At 42.9% G+C, this 25618-nt stretch overlaps 1 protein-coding gene across 3 annotated transcripts in view; it reads left to right on the top strand.

The window, feature by feature from the left end:
- The first annotated feature begins 2353 nt into the window (after positions 1-2353).
- The window catches only part of AMOT (angiomotin), a 63883-nt gene continuing 40618 nt past the window's right edge, over positions 2354-25618 (top strand). Inside the window, exons 1-4 of one of the 3 annotated variants that reach the window (XM_012749588.2) lie at positions 2354-2778; positions 10860-10937; positions 18055-18203; positions 20185-21118. In XM_012749588.2, coding sequence (XP_012605042.1) covers positions 20247-21118 — 872 coding nt within the window. In that variant the 5' untranslated portion in view covers positions 2354-2778; positions 10860-10937; positions 18055-18203; positions 20185-20246. Of the gene's footprint in view, positions 2779-10859; positions 10938-18054; positions 18204-20184; positions 21119-23843; positions 23949-25618 lie in introns of those variants that run through there. The other 2 variants (XM_012749597.2, XM_012749608.3) reach the window with 2 other exon arrangements.

Here is a 25618-nt window from a genome sequence, read left to right as displayed (position 1 = left end):
TGACAGCATTGTTGATTTTAATAAGTATTCCATTGTCATTGAGATCAGTAGTAGTCCTCCAGCATATACTTACCCTATCTACCTCTCCTGTCCACTACTCCAGATAACAAAGCTGGAATAATCTTCCCTTGAGTCACAAACCAGGTGTCTCCATGTTTTTAACACTCAGAAACTCACCTTCCCCATGAAAAATCACCAAAATAACCTCACCTTATACATCAACTGAATCATAACTGAGAATCCATGTTGCCCATGTTCCTGCTTCTGAATGTTTCCACAGCTCCTAGCAGAGCGTGCTGCACGCTCTGCAACATGGCACCTGCCTACTACTTTCCTGCACCCAGTTATATTCCAAGACCCTGTTCACCATGAGATAGTGTTTCCTTTAATCACACTTCCTCTTGAATGCTTGGTACCATGTCCCCTCAGAAGGCTCTCATTAGGCAGGCTTGAATTGGATGTCACTCTTTCATTGGCATGAGTTCATTATAATAGCTCTGCGTTGTCAAGGCCTTTCCTTACATTCAGGCTTTCTTCCCACTTGAAATGTTTTCTAGGAAATATGGATATGTAGAGAATGGTGGTTTCCATGGTAAATGTTCCCTCATATTTGTTTTCTCAAGTTCACTTTGGAGATACACAGCATGATTTCCTCTTTCAGTACCAGCACCACAATAGATTTAGGTCGTGGTGCAACTGCAGAACTGTTTAAAAAAGAAATCTCACCCACCCTGGTTAGAAAAGGGGTAATTTATTATTCTAACTGCAGGGAGCCAACTTCATATCCACCCCCAAAACTGTAGGAAAAGAGTTGACTTAAAGCCACAAAACCTACACAACCTTGGATTAAATGCTGAAAACAGATGAGCAGAATATTTGATTCTCAGACACATGTGAAACTCTCCACATGTGTCATACTCAAGTAGGAACACATACATGTATGGAGTGCTTTGTGGTTTATAGTTCTTACATACATTTCATTTTATTTTCACATCAGTGCCATTAAGTTAATAGGGGATGTCTTATAGCCTTTATTTACAGATAGAAAAATTAAGGTTGAGAAGTTAAGCCCCTTAACAGAAGTCACACAAATGGATAATAAATGCCAGGGCCCCTAATAAATTCTTCCCTTGATTCCAAATTCCCTGTTATTCTGCTATGCCTACACTGTTTCCTTTGTACTTTCGTTTTCCCAGATGTAAAATGGTAGATTTGCCATGTCCCCGGATGCTGTTCTCAACCCTCCCTGTTCTTCAGCAATATCAATTTTTCGCAGCCAGGAAATGTGAACATCACATTGACAGTTCATGCACATTCCCCTCTCCCCACTCTCCTGATTTAACGAATTAAGGGGGAAGAAAAGTTATCTATTCCCGCAGGGCTGGACAGTGCTGTCAACATAAAGGTGTGCCGGAGTCGGCGGACACACTGTCGCACTCTTTTGGGAGACTGAGAAATAAAGCGTCTCATCTTTCTTTTCCCAGCAATAGCTGGGGGAGAACAGAGAGCTAGACAATAGCCTCTTGTTTAGTTTTATTAATTTTGAGGGCCGGTGGGACAAAAGGATCGAATTGGCAACTCAAGGGACCAATGGCAAGCGAATCCTAGGCCAGGACTGGCCAACGGGTAGCTGTAAAAGAGTGGTGGGTGGGACTTACACTTCAGGAAACCGCTCCGCCCAGGTCGGTACTCCCAGCCCGCCTTAGAGGCGGAGCCTCCTCGGAGCCACGCCCCCGCCTCTCATCTCCCTCCCCCCCGCCCCCAGGAGTGGGGCGAGGGCCCGGACACGGGGTGGGGGGACCAGCAGGGAGGTGGCTAGTGAGAGCAGAGGAAGAAAGGAGGGTGTCTTACAGAGCTGTGACCTGGGTGGGGGCATGCTGGTAATAGGAAGCAAGAGGGGAAGGAAAACGAAGGAGTGCTGCTCCTTCCTGCATTATTTTAAGCAGGCTTTGGTAGAAGCTGCTTTTCAGCATTTCTATGATTTGTTTTTCTTCCTCCCGCTGTGGGGCGGGGAGCTAGCTGCACTAGCTCTCCCACGCGACTCCCCTACGCTGTAGCCATAGATTATTATTGTAGTCTCTGCAAAACCCTTTCCTTCCTCCCAGCCAATCCCTGCGCATACTCCAGGGGCTACTGTAAACTGAGTCATGGCCCGCTAGTAAGAAGGAGAGAGCTAGGGTCCCCAGCTTTCGCCTGAGCTCCCGGACCCCGCCGTTCAATTGTTTGAAACTTCCCCGCCCCCCGGCCCCGCCTCTCTTCCGCGCCCCCCCCCTCCAGGCAGGCTCCCGCCCTTCTTTCCCCGCCCTTACTCCGCCTCTCTCCCTAGTCCACCTCCCGCTCCGGGGCGGTCCTAGCCGCTCACCGCACGAAGAAAAGCCACCCATTCGTCCTCCTCCCCTACCTCCCATCCTTTGCCCAGGAGCTGCCTTCAGCGCAGTCACGCCCCTTCCTTCCTAGGAGCTTTCTGGCTGCTTAAACTGGTAGACCCCCGAATTACTCCTCCATCTCTGCTCTCTTTCGCCTGCTCTTCTCTTAGTTCTCCCCGCCTCCTCCCCACTACCACCACCTCCAGCTTGTCTCGCCTCCGACCATCCGCTGCTCCACCCTCCGGCCCGGTATCCTGCCTGTCCACTGCCACCAAGGAGAGCCCGGACCGAGCAGCAAAGAGGGGAGCAACCCGGAGTTGGGGCTTTCCCCCTGCTCATCCCTGGCCGCCGGCCCGGGACGGAAGCCACTTGAGCGAGCAGAGTCGTCACCTTGTCTTCGTTGCCTTCAGGGGTAGGAAACGCGTGGTTACTTTTCACGGGGAACTGGGTTAGGAATCCATGGTGGCATGAACTTGGTCGTGCCCTCTGCGTGAGTGCGTCAATCTAGATGCATGTGGGGATGCCCGGGTGTTCTACTTTCTTTGCAGCTGGCAGTGAGTTTCCTGGGATGTGCAGCAAGTTAAATCGGTTAAAGTGCGCTCCTTTCCCGTCCTACTTCATTGAGGAGATGCTAGTAGGTACCACTACTTGATGGTACTTCTACTTCTTTGCCTCCTGGAGTCCTTGTACGTCTCTAGGTAATTAATCACATTAAGGAGCTAAAGACCCAAGGCAAGCTGACATCTACATTTAGCCCAGCATGAATGTCCTTGCTTATCTCGTATAACTGGGTGGGTTTCTCCTAAGAAGGCTTGGGGTGGGGGCTCACATTCCCTGGGGCAGGGAGCAGGTGAGGAGGACTGTGAATTCTTGAAGTTTTGAAGTCTGGGAGTAATCTGCAACACAGCGCTTCTCTTTGGAGGGTGTGTGTGGTGGCGGTAGTGGTGGTGAGGAGGGGGTTGCCCCATCTCTTTTATAGAATCTAAAGATGTTACTAAGTAGTTTTGCACGATCAGCAGGTGTCTTGAGGGTCCAAGCCTGGGCCACTTGTAGGTTTGTACTTCAACAATAAATATGAAAATGAAGAGAAAGAAAACTGGGAGGGAAGATGACAGTCTTTATAGACTGTGAGCAGTCCCTGGTAAATTATTGCTAATAATACCATAATAATTTACAGCAAGGGACTAAATACAATTAAATAAGAGAGGAAAGGGAAAGTTAGTGGCAAGCATTTACAATGTCTAGTATATGTTTTAGAAAGAATTTTCTAACAACTTGGACTGTTTAGTTCAGTTCTCCTCTCTGCTCACCATGAAAAGTAGAAGTTGGGAGGCAGTTTAAAACTTTTATGAATATAACCCTCTTCTCCCATTCAGAGAGGAAGATAATTAGTCACCATAATCTTCAGTGATGAAGGGCTAAGGGTATTTAAGTCTCCTTGAGCTATGCTTTGTGAAAAGTTCTTTCTCAGGCCAGCCTTTGTGAAGCCTTCTGAGACCTTTCAGCACCCTCATTTAGTAGCCAAGAATAGTTCAAAATGCCATTTTGGATGTGGGATAAATTTTCACCCATCTCCCACCTATCTTCAATTGGACAAGTATGTTGAACTTTTGTGACATTCAAAGACCTATTACTGAAATGCCCCTAACCCATTGCTTGCTTGGGAACAAATTATTTACTTATATTTTAAAATAATTTCTTTGATAAATTTTCATAGGGGAAAGGAAAGCAGGAAGGTAGAGAAGGAACATTACAGGGTGACAATTTTAAAGGCTATCATGTTTTCAGATCAGCTGGGAGGGAAAAGCTGGCCTGACCAAACTACGTTTTATAACTGGCCTGGGACATTTTAACAGCCAGGTGGTTGTAGAGTAGTTGCATCTATTTACAGATGATAACTCAGGTTCCAACTATTCTGTATGGGTTTATCCAATGTCATTTACAGACACTTTCTGGCACTACATCATACTTCATTTTAAGTTACTTCTTTCTTTGGAAAAGTTTGTGGCTCTATAAAATTGAAAGTGCTTTTTCTAACTTTGTGGTCTAGATATGAAGTAAACCTCTGACCACAATTGTATGTAGAGTAACTTTTACATGAAAGTTGTGGATCTGGTTACCTATTTAAAAGATTTTAGAAAGGGAGTTTTAAAAATTCATACTCACTACTGTTTTGGATTTGGAAATTAAAAATCTCATTTCTGGTTTATGAAGTAGGATTTATTAGATTAATGCCTAAGATATTCTGTAGAGTTGCTTTTCCTGAAGTTGTGTAAAGAACAAATCAGACTCTAGAATGCTGTAAGAACAGTCTGATCAGAAGGCAGAGGAGTGGATGCTATGACCTTGAGGTCCCATTGAGTGCCAGAATTCTAAGTGGGTACATCTGCTTCTACGCCTCTCCTAAGAGCCCTCTCCCAGGACCTGCGCCTTCTTTAAAAGGGTGTCTTTGTAATTAAACAGTCCTTCTCCCCCATCCCCCTTTCTTCCTTTGATCCAGCTTTTTGAGGCCTTTTTTTTTTTCCATTTGGAGACAAGAGGAGTTTCTCACACTCTCCTGTTCCCCTCTCAATGTTTCTTTTCCTTTACCCCAGAAAAGTTCCCTGAAGTTCTCAGGATGGTTAGAAGTTGTTTTGTTTTGTTTGGGGCGCACAGAAGGGGTTGGGGAGTGTTACCAATGAGAAGCAGTAGAGGATATATTCCCTCTTGGGAAATGCTTGCAACCAGGTAGCCTCCTCCATGGAGACTGAGCATTTGGAATGCATGAGAACAGTCTATTCTTGAGGACTGTCTGGTAGAAATTGTCCTTTGCACCCATTAAGCCCAGCTTAAACCCACTGAAAGGGGTGGAGAGAGGTATGTGTGGTCGTGGCAGAACCTTTTAGGATGGTAAATGGGTAAATGTTTCCAAATCTCCTATTACATCACCTCTTTCTCTCATGGATTCAGTGGGTTTAGCGATCTGCTTGACAAGTTAATTAGCTGGGGACTAAATCAATTTGTTTAGAATTGTGATCCATTGATTTCCTGTCCCTAGGAATTTCTGTTGGTGTTTTACTATAATGTATTGTCTTTAGCCTTACTTACTTGCTGCCTTTTGTGGACTTTGGTCCAAAATCTAGGGTCCCACCCCTGAGTCAAAGGTTAGAATTTTGTCCCAGGAACGAAGGGGCATTAAACAGGCTGGCCATACTGCATTACTCTCCTCCATGGTGGGCTTCTGACCCTTTTAACCCAGAGAAAGGAGGGAAGTCACCCCTTCCACACATAAGACACACAATCTGAACAAAAAAAAAAAGGAAAGAATATAGGAGGTCATTTGATTTATCAAAGAATCCGCAACAATTTTTTTGAAAGAGCTAGCTTTCCTAATCAGTGCCTTTAAACTATGACTTGATATATAAAAATTCAGTATAACTGGGCCTTCTCAGAAACATTTATTGCATAAAGGAGTACATTAGAATTTGTTGTAATGATTATTGCTTGAATTAAGGCCATTATTTGGCCTTTGAAATCTTTTTGTTATATGGGATGGAGTTAGTTAATTGTCTAAATCATTCTGCTTGGAATAATGCTGGCCACGTTAGCCCTAGCCTACAACTGCTTGTGGAAGGGACCTAGTATTACTTTCTGGAAATAAAACAGATTTCATAGATTTTGAGTAAGTCTAAGGATGGAACTCTCCACCCTATATAGGTACAAGATTTTATTTCCAGTTATTGTATTTGACTAACCCAAGGATCCAGAAAATTGTTTTTAGTAAACAGTGGCACCTGATACCATTTTTAATCTAAGAATCTACAATAAGCTTGCCTAGTGAGCCTATTGGTGAGAGGGACCTGAGCTCTAGCCCAACTCTAACTCCGTTTACCACCCTTGGCAAGTTTGCTCCACAGTAAATTGTGGGGATTGGACAGGGTAATTTTGAGAGCCAGTTTTCAGAAGTTTATGATTCTCTTTCTGGGCCTCAATATCTGGTGTAAATGTGAATGATTGCTACTAGAATGAAGGGCAAAAATTGTTAGAAATACAATCATGTAGTCATCATGTCAAAAAAAGAAGAGCCTTTAAGGATGTATCAATATAAATGTATTGTGTTTTATGTTTTAGCAACATCAAATTAAGAAGCTAAGACCCTGTCTAACACTCCGTCAAGAATTCCATCATCCTAACTGATCACCTGCCTTAGTTTTTCTAGTTTCTTTCAAGTCCTTGTTCCTGTACTAACATGAATTTTGCATAGTTAGGAATATACAATGTTGCTTTAAAATAAGTACTCACCTAAGACTTAGCTTTATAAACCTGTGTGGAGGAATGAAGTCAGAACCTGACTGAGTATGCATGAAGAATCTTATACGTTTTGTTTCTCTAATGCCAGGAGTGACTAACGGATTTAATAAGTAATCCCTAAACAGTTTCTGTGATTCAGGAGTTGTTGTATGTATCTAGCAAGGCTGTTAATTCTATTCCTTTGACCTCCTGTTATCTCTTTCCCATTCTTTTAAACAAAAAAAAATCTAGTGTCTACGGTTTACTTTGTCTAACTCATTGACAATGATTCTCAAATCACTGTATCATGATATTAAGACAGTACAGATTTGGGTACACTATGAAATCTATAGAATGAGAAGAGAGAAGCAGAAAGGCACAAATATGCTTGTTTCATACCATTGAAAGTAATATGCTTAAATTACACTAAAAGATAGCAAGGAAACTAAGGATTTTAGACAATTAAAAAAAAAAAAAAACATATGCATAGCAGAATGGCCTGCAGGTAATGGGCTCTTTGTTGGAGGCCTTTACCGTGTAGTAAAAGTTCATTTCCACAGTCCTTTAATTTTACTTTGATAATGAAGGTATAGTATATATGTGATCTCCAATTTGTTTTCTTTTTATTTATTTATTTATTTTGGAGACAGAGTCTCGCTCTGTTCCTTGAACATGAGGGCAGTGGCATCATCGTAGCTAACAGCAACCTTAAACTCCTGGGCTCAAGTGATCCTCCTCCCTCAGCCTTCTGAGTAGCTGGGATTACAAGCATATGCCAGCACACTCAGATACTTTTTCTATTTTTTGTACAGAGAGGGTCTCGCTATGTTGCTCAGGCTGGTTGCAAACTCCTAGCTTCAATTGATCCTCCCACCTCTTGCTTCAGCCTCCCAAAGTGCTAGGATTACAGGCATGAGCCACCGCACCCAGTCCATCATCTCCAATATTTGATGGATTCATTCCTGGAAACAAGTGGCTCATCATACATTAGATTAAATGTCCTTAACTGGAATAGAAAAAGGAGATATGGGTTTTTAGTATTTAGAAAGCACCAAGCAAAGTATAGGAACTTTTAATTTTTCTTATAATATGTGATCATGGGGAAAATGCAAATGGATATATTTGCCAATATTTCCTAAGACAGGTCTTGAAAATCTACTCTTTTAAGTCTGCAGGCTTGCCTTGACATTTGTAAAGTCACTTTCACTCTTGCCACAACTCCATGAAATATCATTAGCCTGTGTGACTTGAAGTTAGGATCTGGTTTTGTCTGCCCAACCCCTGTCTGACTTGCCATGTGACCAAGGGTAAATGAATTAGCTGCTCTAAGCTTTAGTTACCCCTCTGGGAAGCAAGGATATTAATACTTCACAGAGGTGTTTAGGCATGCTTCATATTGGGCACATGCTTTGAGGTCATTGGATGAAAGGTGTTTGCATGATGGCAAAGCAGGCTTATTATAGGGTCCTTAGCAGGTGTTCCTTTTTAATGAGCTTTGCTCTCTTATACAGTGCCCCTTTGGTGCCCCATTGCCTTACTGACTGTAATTACGATTGACCCAACATTTGTATTATTGACCCTCTCAGCTTTTTGGAAAAACATTAAACATTTTTATGCTATGTGGTAAGTTGAGTTGTGCAAATAAGTGGACTCTAGCATCTGCCAGGGTGATGAAAAATAGCTTCAAAAAGAGACATTAGTTGAAATGTGCCATGGAGATCAGTGAGTTCTTCAAAACTCCAAAAGATTAAAAAGAGTAAAGCAAATTTCTCTCTGAGTGTGCATGTGTGCCCATGTTTTAAAGGAGAAAGTTTTGAGGACTATTTGCTTGTGACACATACTGATGATAGCCAGTAACTGAAACCTAGCCATTGTGGTGTTTTATAGACAGCTGGTTTTTATTAATGATGGAATATTTATGCTTGCTGTACAATTCGTGGCTCATTTCCATGTGTATGTCAGAACTTAAATACCCCCCAAAGCAACATTAAGATAACATTAAATATAAATGTGGTCTAGCTAGAAAGGGTGAATTTGGTGGAGAGTCTCCCTTACTCTTACTGGTGTTGCTTCAGATCACAATAACTGTCTCCCCAGCCCCTGCACCAATTTTAGGCATTAATGCTGATCCTTTTTTCCCCCTTATATATCCCATAGCAAACTTCACATTTTGGTCCTTTTGATATGGACAAATGATATGCTCCCCCCTCCCTTTACAATGCCGATAAAACTGATGTATGTGTTTTTTAAGAGCATATTTTCCCTGCACATGCTTCTCATTATCCGAGAGGCCTGGACTCAATCAGTAAAGGAGCAGAGAAACCACATAATTGAAAGGAGAATGACGGTGGTGCATACTTGGAATATTTGTGGGAAGGGGATTGCTGACATCAGAAAATGTAGTGGCCTGAGTGTTAACAGCATTGAAGAGAAATCAGCTTTCTGTGTTTCTCTATATTGAGAATTATTTTTAAAGGAATAAAAATATGGGCCAGGTTTGACATCCTTTTATGAAGTTGCCCTGGAAACTTTGATGAAGGTTGTTAAAGAATAGTTCAATTAAAACCTTCCCCATTAGGAAGCTAATTAGTGCATCCCATATTCATTTTGGTTGTTTTCAAGGGGCATGGATTTGCATTGAATTAGTGACATTTTTTTCCATGTGATAGCAAACTAAGATAAAAATCACAGATGGGGAAAATTATTTAGATTGCCTATTTTGAAGAAATCTAATTTCCTCTTTATTACATTTAGGTTTTCATTTCAGATTTTTGTTTTACTCTGTTTATACACAGTGATCACATTTTAGTGTGGTAGCCAGTTTTACTTTCTGGATCACAGGCTGTAAACCAAAGCTTATTTGAATTTCCCATATGAATTAGAGAAATATAACGAATCACAATAAACCATTTTATTAAGGTAACATTTGATTTTTTCCCTTCTACAATTACTTTCACTTTGTTGTGTGTGTGTATGTGTGTGTGTGTGTGTGTGTGAGAGAGAGAGAGAGAGAGAGAGAGAGAGAGAGAGAGAGAGAGAGAGAGAGAGAGGGAGAGAGAGAGAGATATTGAGGGAGGCAGATTGTTTTTTTAAAAGCAAACAATTTTTGGAGCTAAGAAAATTTTGATGACCCCTTTACCCCCAAGAACATTTTGTCTGCCTCAGGCTGCCAGTTAGGCTTCCGTTAGGGGAATGTGATGAATTTTCTAACCTGGTGTTTTTGTGACCAGGATAAGCAATTCTTCCTTGGCAACCTGTAGGAGAGGGGTTGTAGTGGGAACAAGAATGCAGGATTCCTGGCAGGTTCCTTCTACTGTACTCTATCTTTTTTAGGGGGATCAGTACTTGCTCCTAAGGTTTCAGGGCCATTTGCAGTAGAGTAAATGCTCTGTGGCTAAATATAAAATATGGGTCTGCCATGGTCATCCTTTTCCTCATAACTTGTAGGGACAGTCATTCTGTACCTATGTTCCTTGATGCTGTACCTGTGGCATATCCTGCACTGGTTTCTGTGAGTGGGAAAGTTGGCTGGGTTATATGATTTGTGGTTTAACTGATCTTACCCTAGTGTTTCTTGGGAAGGCAGAATCTAGCTTCTATTTTGCAAGGGCACCTCAGTCAAGACAGGTTCCCCAGGCTTGCAAGGTAGCAGCAGAAGGAGGGGCTGCCTTCCGCCTTTGGAGGGTGACTCAGGTCCTTTGGTATGAAGATATGAAATGCTGGCTCCTATCCATGCACCTGCTGGATGCCACACCTGCAGTAAGCACCTGAGCTCCACTCGTACATAAAAACCAGACTTAAGGCAGATGGGGCTCCCTTTGAAAGGGGTGCAGTGAAACAGGGAGCTCCCAATTGTGTTAGCAGAGCCCCACTGGGAATTATGTTTAGCCATGCCAATGTTGGTATGGGGAAATGTCTTAGATAATTTCTTCTAAGTGTAGCTCACTCATTTGCTCAAGATACTATTAGAGTGCTGAAGGAGTTTGCTTTCCTAATGAATTTCTCTCGGGAACCATCCTCTTAAAAACTGGAGGGGCAATTCTGTGAGGGTTGTATCTTAGAACCGAGCACAGGACAGGAAGTCACAAGACCTAGGTTCTGATCCTGGCCCTAACCAGTGAGCAACAGTGAAATCCTGGTCCAATTAATTATCATTAGCTATCTTGAGCTTCTCTCTCTAGTTGTAAAATGGAATTAATCACATCTGCCTTTATTTCCGCACAGAGCTGCTGAGAAGGACAAATAAGATAACAGAAGTGAAAGAGCTTTTGTCTCCTTAGAAGGAAGGCTGAGAAACTAAAGGTAATATTATTATTATTATTATTACTGTTATTCCATGTCTTTCATTTCTTTTCTTCTCCTACTGTGGTCTCTAGCAAAGTCTTTGGGAAATTGTCATTCACTCAGTATGCAATTAGCAAGCACATTTTATGTACCAGTTAATGTTTTAGGTGTTGGCATGGATACAATAAAAAAATCATGCACCCACCCCATGCTCTCTAAGATCTTATGGTTGCAACTTCCATTTCCATTTCTGGTTCAACCATTTACAGTGATTTCTGCCTGGGTGCTCAGAAATTTAAAAGGTGAACTAAAAGAATTAACTTCTTTTCTCTTTGCATTGCAGCTGGGGACTTCTGTCCCTGGAGCAGTGTATTCCAAGGTATACATTTTCCATTGAAGGCATATGGGAGGAAAGGTCATGGGGGTAAATAAAGGAATTTCTTTCACTCCCACATTTGCAAAGTGTCTGATCCTTGAATGATCACTTTTTTTAAGCATCCGTCCTTAGTTTCATCCTGGGTTCTGTTTTGTTCTTTCTTAGTCTGGTCTGGCTTACTCTTATGACCTTTGCTGTCATCTGTATACTGACTCCCAGTGATATATCTCAACCTATCTTTGATGTCAAGCTGGCTACCAAATTCCATGTCTTGTATTCAGCTCATAGATTTCTTTTCCCCGCTGAGAAGCTTTTTCAGGTAACCCAGAGCTTTTTGCAGAGTCCTTTGTATTGCTGTAGCTATCTGCTTGTACCACTCTTCTTTCATTGGATTGGGCCTCCTCTGTTTGACGGGGAGCTCCTTAAGGACTGGGCTCTGTTTTTATTCTTTTTTTTCCCCACCCTAGGGCCTACCTAGCACAGTGTCTGGCTATAGTAAGTGCTCAATAAATGTTTGTGGAAAATATCCTGTGGTAAGTGTTGTATAGATAATTAATTTTCCATATTGAGCAGACTGGGATCAAGGGAGAGATGGAGAAGGACTAGAGAAAAACCTTCCAGGAGGAAGTAGCAAGCAGAATTTTTTCTGAGAGTTCTGGCTAAGAAACCAAAAAAAGAAATGCCTATTGTATCTGTTCTTGCTAATCCGGGGGCATCTCTGGCCTGTTGCCTCCCTTGCCTTAGGACTGGATGACTTTTATGGTTGGGTCTGCAAATAAACCTCTGTCTATAACATATTGCCCATTTAAGACAAGTGCCACTTAGTCACATAATATTAAACAGGGCTGACCTTAAATGTGCCACCTGAACTGAGGCTGCAAATAGGCACACAGACAGGCTCATTGATCATGTATGCTTAGTTTTATACAGCAACATGCCCTTTAAGATGTATTGAAGATTGGGATTTGAAAACTAACAAATTCAGTTCTCAGAATGTAGCAGGTTGGGTCACTAGAACTGAATGTCTTCAAGCTGACTGTCAGATCTTTCCAAGGGCAAAAATGAAAGATGATATAAGCCACTACAGGCCATGAACCTGTTCTCACCCACCTGATGCTTTTACTAAATAGCTTCTTGGCTGGCTGGCAATTTGGGGCAAGTGAATGCAAGCTGGATTCACAAGGGAGCCTACATTCCACTCTGCCATTTCACAAGCCACTGGGATACTACACTGCTTCTCTTGGCTTCTTTTCCTCCCAGGAGCCCTGCTCTGCCCTGGTGGAAAAATGGGAGCAGGAGAACTTTTCGTTAAATGAGGGATGAATTTCATTGGACTTTGGTATTTTGCTAGTTTTATTTTTTTAGTGGGTTGTCTGAAAACATTCATGTTCCTTGACCCATCAGTTTCACTTCTGGGGTTCTATTATTAGGAAACAGTCCACAATATTGAAAAAGGCTAACTCACAAAGATGTTTTTGTAACATTATTTAGACTAGCACAAAATTGGAATCAATTTACATGTCTTAATAATGGGAAAATGGGTGAGTGAATGTTGATACACTCATTTAATGCACTATTACGCAGCCATTACAATGTTCATTATGAAGTTATGCCACAACATGGAGAAAGTGCTTATAATAAAGTGAAATGCAGGATCCAAAATTATAGGTACATTAATATTTCATTGCTTTACAAAAAAATATACCTAGGAAAATTAAAGGAAATATTCTGTAATGTTAACAATGTTTGGGTTGAGGTGCTGAGATTATAAATGATTTTTCTCTTTATTATAAATGTGGGCATGCTGTGCTTATATTACTTGTCAAATAAAGTGTAAATAAACATGAAAATGGGTGGTCTGACATTGGAAGCAGAATTGGCAAAGCAGACAGCTTCTGGGTATATCCTTAAACTTTTCTCATTTTATGTGCTCAATCTGATTCCATGGATTTCTTATGTTTTCCCTGAGCCAATAAGGAATAGGATGTGATGGCGTGGTCTAGTTCCCCTTGGAATGGATGTGTGTGCCTGGAGTAGAGGAAGTTGGTGACGGGATTCTCTCTGCTACTTGTAGTTTCATTGCTCACATCCCTTTAGGGTGGATCACCTTTGTTGCCTATTAACATGTTCAAGTTAATTGCTTCACAGCAAAGCAAAGTCAAACTAAGACCAAAACTGACCCAGCATTTGAGTTAACGTCTAAGAAACAGATCTCTCACACTGATCCTTGGTAGCATTTGGAAATGCCAAGGCCCTTCTGTGGTTCTTAAAATAATCTTCCAACCTAATCTAGATAGAAGTAGAGATGAGGCCAACTCTTTCCTTAAGCCATTTCTTAAGCTAGTGCTAGAGTTAAGTAAGAGCAAATGCGAAGCTGGTATGATGTTAAAAGACCTAGAACAGGAAGGTGGCCTGGAAACATTGATCAGTGGAGGTTCATGTTGCTCTCAGACTTACCTGACATCGTGGCCTAAAGAGGAGAAAATTTGCAAGGCTCTTCTGCCATATTTTCTAGCTAAACACTTCCTCTTACCTCTTTGGATTTTCCCTCCTGCCATTAATATTTTGTTTCCAATAGAACTGAAAAATTGGTGGTAACATTAAATCAGATTTGCAGTCTCTTAAAACCAGTGTCAGTTTGGTTTAATAAATATTTATTATGTATCTTCTATGTAATAAATAAATCTTCTATTTAATAAATATGTATTATGTATCTTCTAACTAATAATGCTAGATAATATATTATAGTGGAAGGGCTCTTGCCCTAAGAGGTAAAAAAAAACCTTCATTCTGGTCCTGGCTCTGACTCCTTGAGACCTTGGCATCATCATCTATAGAAAGAGGGGTTGGACCACTAGGTGGTCTCTCAAGTCTTTCCAGTTCTGGCCTTCAATGATCTAAAGACCCTGGGCACAATGGCTAACACCTGTAATCCTAGCACTCTAGGAGGTTGAGGTGGGAGGACTGCTTGCAGTCAGTAGTTCAAGACCGGCCTGAGCAAGAGTAAGACCCCGCCTCAATAAAAATAGAAAAAATTAGCCGGGCATGGTGGCATGTGCCTATAGTCCCAGCTACTCAGGAGGCTGAGGCAGGAGGATCCCTTGAGCCCAGAAGTTTGAGGTTGCAGTGAGCTATGATGATGGCACTGCACTCTAGCCTGGGCAAGAGAGTGAGACCTTGTCTCTAAATAAATAAATAAATAAAGACCCCTCCCCCCATGAAATAGAATGAGGTGCAAATAAAGGTTTAAAAAGAAAACCTTTCTTCATAAAATTGCTCCAGTCTTCTAGAAAAAGTCTATTTTGAAATAATCATTATAGTAATAGCTAACTCTTATGGATGCCTTACTATGTGCCAGGCTCTGTGTCTAGCACCTTACATGGATTACCTTCCTTAATCTTTATAACAACCCTATGAAGTACAAGTACCGTTATCCCTATTTTGGAGATGAGATGATGAAATTGCTGTTTGGGAGGTCAAGAGACATATATAAGTTCAGTTAGTAAGCCATAGATCCAAGATTTGAACTTGAGCAGTGTGGCTCTAGGCCCAAACTCTTAACCATGGTGCTTATACTGCCTACGCATTACCCATTGGAAGTTTAGGGATAACCTGCAAAAGGACCATTGTTTCTTACTTCCCAAAGGAAGCGAATTAGTATCCTAGGTGGCAAGACTATTGGGAAAGGTGTCCTCTAAGACACTCCCAGGCCTCTGACCAGTACCAGTCTATGGCCTGTTAGGAACCAGGCTGCACACCAGGAGGTGAGTGGCAGGTGAGCAAGCCAAAGCTTCATCTGTATTTGCAGCTACTCCCCATCACTCACATCACTGCATAAGCTCCACCTCCTGTCAGATCAGCAGTGGCGTCAGATTTTCATAGGAGCTCGAACCCTACTGTAAACTGTGCATGTGAGGAATCGAAGTTATACACTCCTTATGAGAATCTAATGCCTAATGATGTGAGGTGGTGATGCTAGTGCTGGGGAGTGGCTGCAAATACAGATTATCATTAGCAGAGAGGTTTGACTGCACAATAAATGTATGTGCTTGAATCATCTCCAAACCATCCCCCCTCCCAGGTCCATGGAAAAATTGTCTTCCGTGAAATCAGTCCCTGGTGCCAAAAGGGTTGGGGACCACTGCTCTAGGACACTTTGGCCACAATGTGGACCCATCCGAGAGGGCATGAAAATTCACTGGGGCCTCTCTCTGTGAGAGGTTACGTGTTGTGTGTGTGTGTGTGTTTTGCACAAATACATACACATAGTTACAGGTTCCTTTCCATCTATCTGGGAGCCAAATTGAATGAAACAAGTTGGCCACAATTAGCAGTGAAAGAGATGTACGAGACTAAGATTCTTCATCCTGGTTGGTAGAGTGAGGGATGGGGGCAGAATGAGAGGAGGAGGTAGAAGGGATGGAAAGAAGATCTTCTAGGCATGTCGCAAAATTATTTGAAGGGTGAGAATTTGGTCTGCCCTGGCCACCTTGTAATGTTGATTTTCTGGGATGTGGCGTGGGAAACATCTGGGCTCTCACTAATGTGTTTTGGCTCGACCTCCCAGGTGTACCGGGAGAGGCCAGTGACTGCAAATGTAGTAAAAATTTAGCTTGGCCTTGCCGTCCTGTTGTTGTTACAGAAGAGTTGAATATACAGATTCAAATTGCATTTTTAAAGACAGAACCATGGGTATCCTTTCTTGCCCTATCACATATCCTCAGGGAAAGTCTGTGTGTCCAGGAGAAACAAGCTTATTTTACTGATTGAAGATGATGTCAGACCCTTGGCAGTGGTGTGATTAAAGCTGTGGGCAGATTAAAGGTTGCAGAGTTCATACTATTTTAGTATTTGCGCATAAGACAAGGAATCTTTTCCTTTCCTTTCTCTAATAAGTAAATGGAGTAGTCTTTTCCTCCTTATGTGACTCTTGACATGTAGGTGAACATAGTTCTTTCGGAAAAAAAAAAGTCAGTAAACTGGAGAGGACTCTGTAAAACTTTTTTCTTAGGCTGATTTCTTTTCCTCTTTTAAACAGAAACAAAAAAGGCCGGGGGTGTGGTGGGGGTGGGGAAATAAACTATGTCCGGTTGACAGAAAGTGATTTGGGTTTTAAAAAGGATATGGAGGAGAGAGGGCAAAATTAAGGGAAGGAGAGTACAACATTGGACAAGTAGTTTTCTCAATGAGAAGCTGAGTGTCAGGAGAAATCCAATCAAAATGGGCATGAAGAATCTAAATAATGCCGGGAAAGAATTGTATGGTGGTTTGTCTCCAGAGGCTCAAGTTTAAAGGCCTTGGGCTGTTTTCTGGTGTTTCACTTGAAAAAAAGACGATTTTGTTTTTCAGAATTGGACAGTAGAAGCACGGTGGTTATTTACCATAGCTCTCTTAACAGTCCAGCTTTGATTCCAACTGGAAATTGTTCCTATGCTTTGAAATTAGGGCAGACACCCTAAAATAATTACCTTGCAGATTGGAGACAATTTTGCTTTTGATCGTGATTATATGTTGGGCCAACACAAGATGGAAAGACAAATTTCCGTGTTTGTTCACTCTATATCTGTTCACTTTATTTTTGGCAACATTGCAAGGAAATAATGTTAAATTAATCACTGTGCGGTTTTGTGGATTTTTTAAAAAAACTTGAATGTCTTGGACATGCTCCCAAAATACAGAGATCCTTGTGTGTTTCCTTCACATTGCCTTGCTCCTCAAATGGAGTCTCTGCTGTGGATTAAAGCCTTTCCTTTAAGTGGTAAGAGTGAGTTGTGGATAGGCTGGGACAGAAGATAGGAATGTGGTTCACGTGCATCTCACCTAAACACAAACGTTTGAGTTTTAGAACCATTTTGGTTGGGCTAGCAGGGCTTTTCAGAGGGTCAAGGCAGAAAATAGAAAATGAGGACAATCTCAAACCCGTATCTATTAGGCATTTGCACCTAGTTTCTATAATGAGTTTGGTAGTTTCCTTTTGCTGAGACACTGGGGCTGTGGAAGTGCTGGGAAAGCAAGTGGAGGCACCTTCTGCTTGGAGAAGGGTTGCTGCTCTGTGTGGAGAAGGGCAGTCAACTTTCCTACTCCGGCAGGAATGGATAGGCTACTGATCACATAATCAGAGCGTAAGCTCCTTGAGGGCAGGGACTACATTATGGGTGTCATTGTAGTCCTCACTGTGTCTAGCATGAGGTTGGCAAATGTCTTGAGTAGTTGATATGCAATAAATACTTAATGACGTGGTTGAAAAGTTGTTTTGTTTTTCCTTCTGCCCATCTGAGGCTGAGGAAGTCAAATTGGAAGCCTCACCAAGTGTTCTTTTTTTTGACCAAAACCCTAACTCATGATGACTGCCTTCCCTTCCGGGATGTGGGACGGTGAGTCTCGCTAACCTGCCCTGCTACTGATAGCAATTTAAAGGTTGCACCCTAAAAGTGACAATGGTTATGGCTTTTGTCATCATCCATTATTCCAACTGGGGGTGGAAGCAGTAGCTTTCTAGACCTGTGAGGCCAGAACGGAGACATTCCAGTCTCAGACCTGAACATTTTCATCACCTGGATACTGGCATGGCCTTGCTGGACAGTGAAGTTTCTTTTCTTCCCTAGTAGAGATGGACGCTGCCACTCATTTAAAAGCCAAGCACCATGGGAGGACAAATCATTCCCTTGGAAGGACTGGTTTGGTTAACTGCTGGCCATTGGTGGCAAAATAGAAACGACGTTTTTATTTCTCCCTCCCTCCCCCTCCTGAACATTTCAGAGTGACCAGTGGTTGAACTCTTGGCGGCGCTTACCCTGAACCTGAGTGTTAGGGGAGAGGGAATCTGCCGTTGCGGTTTCTGGAGCTGCTCATAAGCAAGAATTCCCTATCCTGATCAAGGCTTTAAGCCTAAAAGAAAGCAGAAATAGGTATGGACCACGGGTGTGTGTGTGTATGTGTATGTGTACGTGTGTGTGCCTATGCCTGTGTGTGCCTGTGCGTGTGCTGGGTGGGGTGGGTGTGGCTTGGGCGGGGGTGGTATGCTCTTTGAGGGTCTAAGGCAGCTCAGTGTCTGCATTTTCCTGCCTTGCAGAGGGGATTTGGAAGTGATTTTGCTTTAATACCATGCATGTTCCTCTTTCCATTTTTTTGAGAGAGGAAAAGTGGTTTGGTAGTCACCTCTTTAGTTTTAGGCACCAAAAAAGATTTGTAGGTTATGTTTGTCAGCCTTATCAGAAAAATCCCAATTTGACAGTTCAAATACAGGAATCCTAAGAGGGGCACTGGGAGGGAGGGAAAGGGGACTGGGTTGCTCAGCCATTGGTGTGCACTTCCCAAATAATATGATGAATGGCATTTTAAAGGGACCTTTGGAGGGTCAACTGTGGAGTCAAACTGCTCAGTAGAACAACTGGAGGCCAGGTAGCAGTAACCATCAAGAAATAAGAAACAAGAGAAGTTGACCTTTCTCCATCTACTATATGCATATTCTGGGTTACTCCTTGCATGACTAAAGGAAAGGGGTTCATGTTTCCAGAGAGATTGGAGGCCACTTAATATCATGGAAAAATAAGGGCCTGGAGGAGCCAGGGTTCCAGAGTTCTCATTGAGAAACCTGAGGCTGGTTAAGTTGACCTTTTTTTGTGACTTTTTGTGTTACATCATGTCCATTCTCCATTAATTACTTAGGATCCTTAGAATGAATGTTTCATTCCTTGAGCAGTACTATTAATATTAATTTCAATGCTTATCATGGCAGACAGATGCTGTCCAAAGAATTTTTGAGTCTCTAATGAGTTTGTGTGCACTATACAGTGTGGGGGAAAGTAGAGAAGGAGAAAGAGAGAGAGAGAGAGTAAGGGAAGGGGAGGAAGGGAGAGAGAGAAAGAGAGGGAAAGGTCACTTACCACTCATTTTTCAGTTAAGAAAATAGAAGCCAAGAAAAGAGAAATCAATTGTTTGGGTTACTCTGTAAACCAATAGTATGATTAGAATTTGAATATTAAGTTGTCTTACTACTGTTATATGTTTCACTCAACCAGTATTATTTTTTTAGAAGAATTGGTGGTGGAGGGGGTATATGGCAATCATATACCCTTTCCAGAAGGATGACCTTTATATTTTTCAATTGCTAAATGTTGTCAAAGGCACACTTCAAATGAAAGAGGCTTCCCCTTTAAGCTCCTTCCACCCAACAACAACAAATCTCCATGACCATTTCCGGATGGCTGAAAGAGAAACTTTGTCAGTAATAATTATCCCAAGTCCTTCTCTTATTAAGCCAAGGAGCATCCAAAATGGATACTATATAAAAGGATTTTTTTTTAAAAAAAGATATGTTTCAGAGTATTATGAGGTCAGAGAAAAAAGTTTGCATCAAGGCAGGGATCATTTCTATTGGGTGCAAGCCAAGCTTTCTTCACCTTTTATTTATTTTAGGTTTTGTTTAGCAATTTATGGTCCCTTCACATTCTGAACCACATTACAAATCCTGTCTGTGGAGTAACTTTCCCCACTGTTCTACCCCTACCATCACAGTCATAAGAGTTGGATGTTTATTTTAAACAGAATATACAGAGAGATGAACCCCGTGAATAAGGACTTTGGAGAATTGCCCATTGTGATCACCCTAATTGACTGTTCCAGGTTTCCCCAGTCCTCTTAGAAGTTAAGTCTGGATTGAATATTTAACTCACACTAAAAGTGAAAGAGGAAAAATAGAGCTTTGATGCCTCCAATTCCTCATCATATTAATGCTAGAGCCAGGAATCTCCAACAATTAATCTATTAATTTTAGATTCTCTACTTTGTTTCTGCAATGGAATCCTCACCCCCAACTCATTTTCTTCCCCTTTAGAGGACTGATGTATCCGTCAACTGGGTGTTAAGCTTCCTGTTTCCCCTTCCCAGGTCAAGGGCAGCCCAGGTGCCCAATTTCTCTCTCTCTTCACAAGGCACCACCAGCAATAGAGATGAGAAATTCTGAAGAACAGCCAAGTGGAGGAACCACAGTATTGCAGCGCCTGCTACAAGAGCAGCTTCGCTATGGCAATCCTAGTGAGAATCGCAACCTGCTTGCCATACATCAGCAAGCCACAGGAAATGGCCCTCCCTTCCCCAGTGGCAGTGGGAATCCAGGCCCTCAGAATGATGTGTTGAGTCCTCAAGACCACCACCAGCAGCTTGTGGCTCATGCTGCTCGACAAGAACCCCAGGGGCAAGAAATCCAGTCAGAAAACATCATCATGGAGAAGCAGCTGTCCCCTCGAATGCAGAATAATGAAGAACTCCCGACCTATGAAGAAGCCAAGGTCCAGTCCCAGTACTTTCGGGGCCAACAGCATGCCAGTGTTGGAGCTGCCTTTTATGTCACCGGAGTCACCAACCAGAAGATGAGGACTGAGGGACGTCCATCAGTTCAGCGACTCAATCCTGGGAAGATGCACCAGGATGAAGGACTCAGAGACCTTAAACAAGGGCATGTCCGTTCCTTGAGTGAACGTCTAATGCAGATGTCACTGGCCACCAGTGGAGTTAAGGCCCATCCACCTGTTACCAGCGCTCCCCTCTCCCCACCACAGCCCAATGACCTCTACAAGAATCCCACAAGTTCCGGTGAATTCTACAAGGCCCAAGGGCCACCTCCTAACCAGCATAGCCTGAAGGGCGTGGATCACCGAGGCCCCCCACCAGAGTATCCCTTCAAGGGCATGCCACCCCAGTCTGTAGTGTGCAAGCCCCAAGAGCCAGGGCACTTCTATAGCGAGCATCGCCTGAACCAGCCAGGGAGATCAGAGGGGCAACTGATGAGGTATCAGCACCCCCCTGAGTATGGAGCAGCCAGGTAAGAGAGTTCCCTTTCTGTCATTTCCCGACCTCATGCCCAACCAGCTTCTTCTGCTGTGTGTTGGCAATCTTAAGGGAAGGAATGGGCAGGTGTTTGGTATAACAAACTCTGCAATGCATGACTGGCCCCTGGCTCAGTAAGTTGCCTGCCAACCTGATTTTCTAGCCTCTTCAGCCATAATTAGCATTGTATTAACATTCCCTTGACTTCATAGGTTGAACATGGCCTCAACGGCTTAGGGGATGAACAGGAGCACAAGTCTTGATTTTAGCAGCTCTTCACTGTACTGTCTCTTAGGATGTTGAAGGAAGGGTCAGTGTTTATCTTCTTGTGAGTTGTTAAGCCTTTCTTTGAGAAGTAGAAGCAAATATTTTGGACTTTCATTAGTTTGGAGCAGCCTTTCACTTCCACATATTTTTTTTTCCATAAAGCTCTCATCGCTTATTTTTTGCAAACGAATGTGTGCATTTCCTGTCAGTTGGCATTTCTCCACAGAATTACCATGATTCTTTTGGACGCTAAACAAACACGCACATGTTATGGTGGGGGAACTAGGTATGTGTGCAGATTCAGAATGTTACTGCCTTGTACTGCATTGCAATTTGTGAAGTCTGGCCTGTTTCGTCTTAATTCGGTGGAGAGTTTGTTGCTTGCTTGCTTACCTGTCACATTTTTAAACATTTAAGTTAAGTTCCTATCATGTCTTGTAAAAGGTTTGGTCAGATGCTAAAATGCAGATGGTAAAATATTCCCATGACTTCTGTTTCATACATTTAGTTCTTCTTAAATATACCTCTTAATTATTCAGAGGCCCATTGTCCCATTCATTACTCATCAGACCTTATGATTCCATGATTCTGTTCATTGTTCCTATTAGTGTTTGGGCTAGGTCTTGGATCAGTAGTATTTCAGCATGTGAGACGGGAGAAGGCTTAAACCATGGGCAACAATGATGGCAGTTATGTGTCATATTCCTGCCCTGTGACCATGGGTAATGGTGGGTGGCCATAGGGTTTGAAGTCCTTAGACCTAGGCTGGCCTTCTTCCATATGCAGCCCACAGACTAGGTCTGTGATCTCTTTGATGTCTAACTCTGTGTCTCCTGTCCCCTCCTTGCTCTCTTGGGAAAGAACCTCTTGGCTTTAAGTTCATTGGATGACTCAGGAGAGAAAGCAGTCAAGGGGGTGCAGTAGGGTGAAGGTAAAAAGAAGGCACCTGGCATTTCCTGGCATTTCATTTTTTCCCCCTCCAGGCCCTGTTTTGTAGCCAGAGGGAATTCACTTTGGACTCCGCCCCTAACTTTGCCAGTTTACAGTTTTTTTCCCCTGTCTTAACTCAGGTTGAAGGGGTTAGTCCTTTTCAACTTCCTCTGTGCAGCTTTCAAAGGGCAGGAGCCTACGTTCTGATATGTGTCTTGGAACAGGAAATGGGGTAACTGACAGGGCCATTCAGGTTTAAAAGACAGCAAGAACCTGATTCCCATCTGCCCAGTGAAATGAAGACCCAGGCAGGGGTAGGTCTGTTCGAGATCGCTTCACTTCGTGGAAACCCATTCAACCCAGCAAACTGTCAATGAAGCTGGGGGGTTTTGTTTTGCCTTTACTATCAGTATGGAAGACTCTGGGATGGGCTAACGTCTGTTGCCTTGTGGGAGGGGAGTGTGCTGGCTGGGGTGTGGAGCAGAAGCCAAAGCCGGGCTCAGCACATGGCCCGCCTTCCCGGGAAAGCTATTTTCAGAACTCATTCACCAGTATTGTTTGTGATCTGAAATGACTCCCACAGTGTTTGAAGCTAGATGGAAAAGCCCTTTGATCTGCCTAAATAAATAATAAGGAGCCGAAAGAGGGTTTTTTTTTTTCTCCACATACTGATTAAACCACCAGAGAAATTTAGCTGTATTTTAGCACACAGGTTTGCTCTCTGACAGTTTTTTTTTTCTATGAGAGAGGAGCAGAGTGTTTGATAATGCTTGATGAATAATCACACCTAAAATGGCCCTAGTGGGAGGATACTCCATTTGAAGTTTGGGTCTGCATCAATCAAATTCTGGCTGTAAAATTTTTGCAGGGCCTCGCATGAGGGAGTAGCACATACTGACAAATGACTGGCAAGAGGAGGTAGTTGAACTGCTTTCCAGAAGTGTACTGCTTTTAGGTGGTGACACATTTTTTTTCTCCTTTATTTCCTTTAACCAACTAGCTATACAGTTTGTGAGTACCTTTCCAAGTAACTGCTGCTAGCACCAACAATTAGAATATTAAATTCTTAGTTCTTAATCTACAAATTACAGATCAGGATGAGAAGCAAGCACTTTGAACAAATTACTGTTAGAAAAAAACCAAACCTTTGTTTGCTTTTAGAGGTGCAGTGAAATGCTGGAGATTTGCTGTTAAAATGAACAAAATGTTATAAATAATCCTTTTATTACTTCATCTTTCCTATGCCCTCCTCCCCACTTAAAAAGTAACTATCTTGAAGGCCCAGAACTCTAGATGAGAAATAAGGCCAAGCAATCTGAAGAATTTTACAATTTCTGAATCTTTGTCTAAGTGCTGAGCCTTTTCTGCATCCTGGGTTTGTACATTTATCAACTGCTTTTAAAAATTAAATCATTTCTGTTTATAAAGCAGCCACCTCCTTTCAATTGTTGAAATCATGCCCAGATCTGAGGTTTCTTGAAATCCTTGTTTAGTGGAATCTAAGGGTGACCTAACTCTGTAGTTCAGAGCAGAGCTGGTTGTGCAAGAGAAACCATCAGGAATTTGCAGCCTGCTCCAGGATTCACAGATTCACCATTGCAGAGCCTGGGAAAGACACAGTTTCTGTGGTGAGCATAATTCGGGGTTCCAGGCTGTTGGTGGCATCTGCTCTGGTGAGAGTGTGCCTGTGCAGGCTGGCACACGTGTGGGCCAGGAGTGCAGACTGTGTGTGTGTGTGTGTGTGTGTGTGTGCACATGTGTAAATGTGTGTGGCTGGGGAGGGCAGGGACTCCCAGCCTTGGAGGTGGCAGGGTGGAAGGTACTGTGTCAGTTGGGTGGAGTGGCTTTTACTTTCCCTTTTACCCTCACATGCTGTCTCTGAGAGGGAGCACCCCACCCCATTCCCCTGGCTTTGGGGAGGATTCTGATTTTCGTCACTGGCCTCTGTCCTGCATGTGTGCCATGTCCCCTTTTCTGCAGAGCCCCAGTGGCCCAGGTAGGAGCAGGATGAAGGGAGGGAGGAGTCAGTCAGGGAGGCAGGTCAGGGCTTCCATGGGATCATGTGATTCTGTTGTCTGTGGGCAGCTTGTTGTTCCTGGTTAAGGTGTCAGTGGGGAGCGATTCAAGCTGCTGTGTGGTGGAAGGACCTGGAGAGTGTGCTGCTCACCCAGCTGCCACCTTTATTATTACTATCATTACTCTTGCTGTTAGGATTATTTAATCTTGGGTGTATTTTTGCTTCCTCTGACATCCCTCATAACTCTCCTCCACCCCTGTTGTTCTTTAATCCCTTCTTCTCAGGGGGAGCTTCACCCCACTGTTAATAGTATCCTGCTTTCTTGTGGTGGGCGGATGCTGGAGCCCAGATGGAGTTCCTTTGCTGAAGGGCTTTCTCTCCTTTTGTGACTGCCCAAGCCTTTACTTGTTTGCAAACCTGCCAGTGACGGACTGCGTTGGTTTTCCCAACATCATGGTGCACTGAGATCTGCTTCCTTTTTCCAGCCTGGGGAACCTAGGGGCAGCTGCCTTGTCTCCACTTATCTTTGTCCTGGGCTTACCTAAGCAAGGAGACCTCCTTCTGGAGATCTTGTGTTCACCTCCTTCCTGAGGTCCCTGAGAAGCTGTATGCTGTCCAGGCCACCGAGAGGCCTTTCAGCCTCCGAGAAGGAGGGAGGCCAGTGGCTGAGTCTGTTTGAGAGAAAGGTCTGGGTTGCTTGATGGGGCCTAGGGGAGCTGTGGGGAGGAAGCTTAGTTCAGAACTGGACATTCAGTCTTTAAAGAGAACACTTCCCAGTCCTTGGGCTTCGAAATCCTAGGAATGAGAATGAAGGTTAATATAGTGATTTTTCCCTTAACTTTTGAGAGCTGGATTAGAGAACGTGAAATTTAAGCCTGTTTTTCTATGCAAGAGATGCACAAGCTGCAACAGATCCCAAGATGTTATATTTTAACTCTAGGGATACGTAGAAACTGTAATAGTTCTTGCTCAGACAAGGAAAAAGAGCACATAGTCTTTTGCCTATGAGGAAACTGAAGATCCATAGAATGGAAAATAGGAACTCTTCACTAAAGACGTTTATCAACAGCTCCCAGGCTTTTGATTGAAGGAGTGCTTTGAACTTTGGGAAAGAAAGATTCTGTATGGTAGCAACTTTCCAGTTGTAATGATGAGTACCATGCAAATTCCTCTGGTGTGCCCAAATAGTTTGCATGCCCTCTTCAATATTCAGCAATTATTTATAAAGACAAATGTATGAAATTAGAAGAATGTGGGTACACCAGAGGCAAAGATGGGGCT

The sequence above is a fragment of the Microcebus murinus genome, chromosome X (assembly GCF_040939455.1).
Source record: "Microcebus murinus isolate Inina chromosome X, M.murinus_Inina_mat1.0, whole genome shotgun sequence".
In the NCBI taxonomy this organism is placed as follows: Eukaryota; Metazoa; Chordata; class Mammalia; order Primates; family Cheirogaleidae; genus Microcebus; species Microcebus murinus.
Note: the sequence above shows the minus strand (reverse complement) of the source record. Positions and strands in the feature narration are given on the sequence as shown.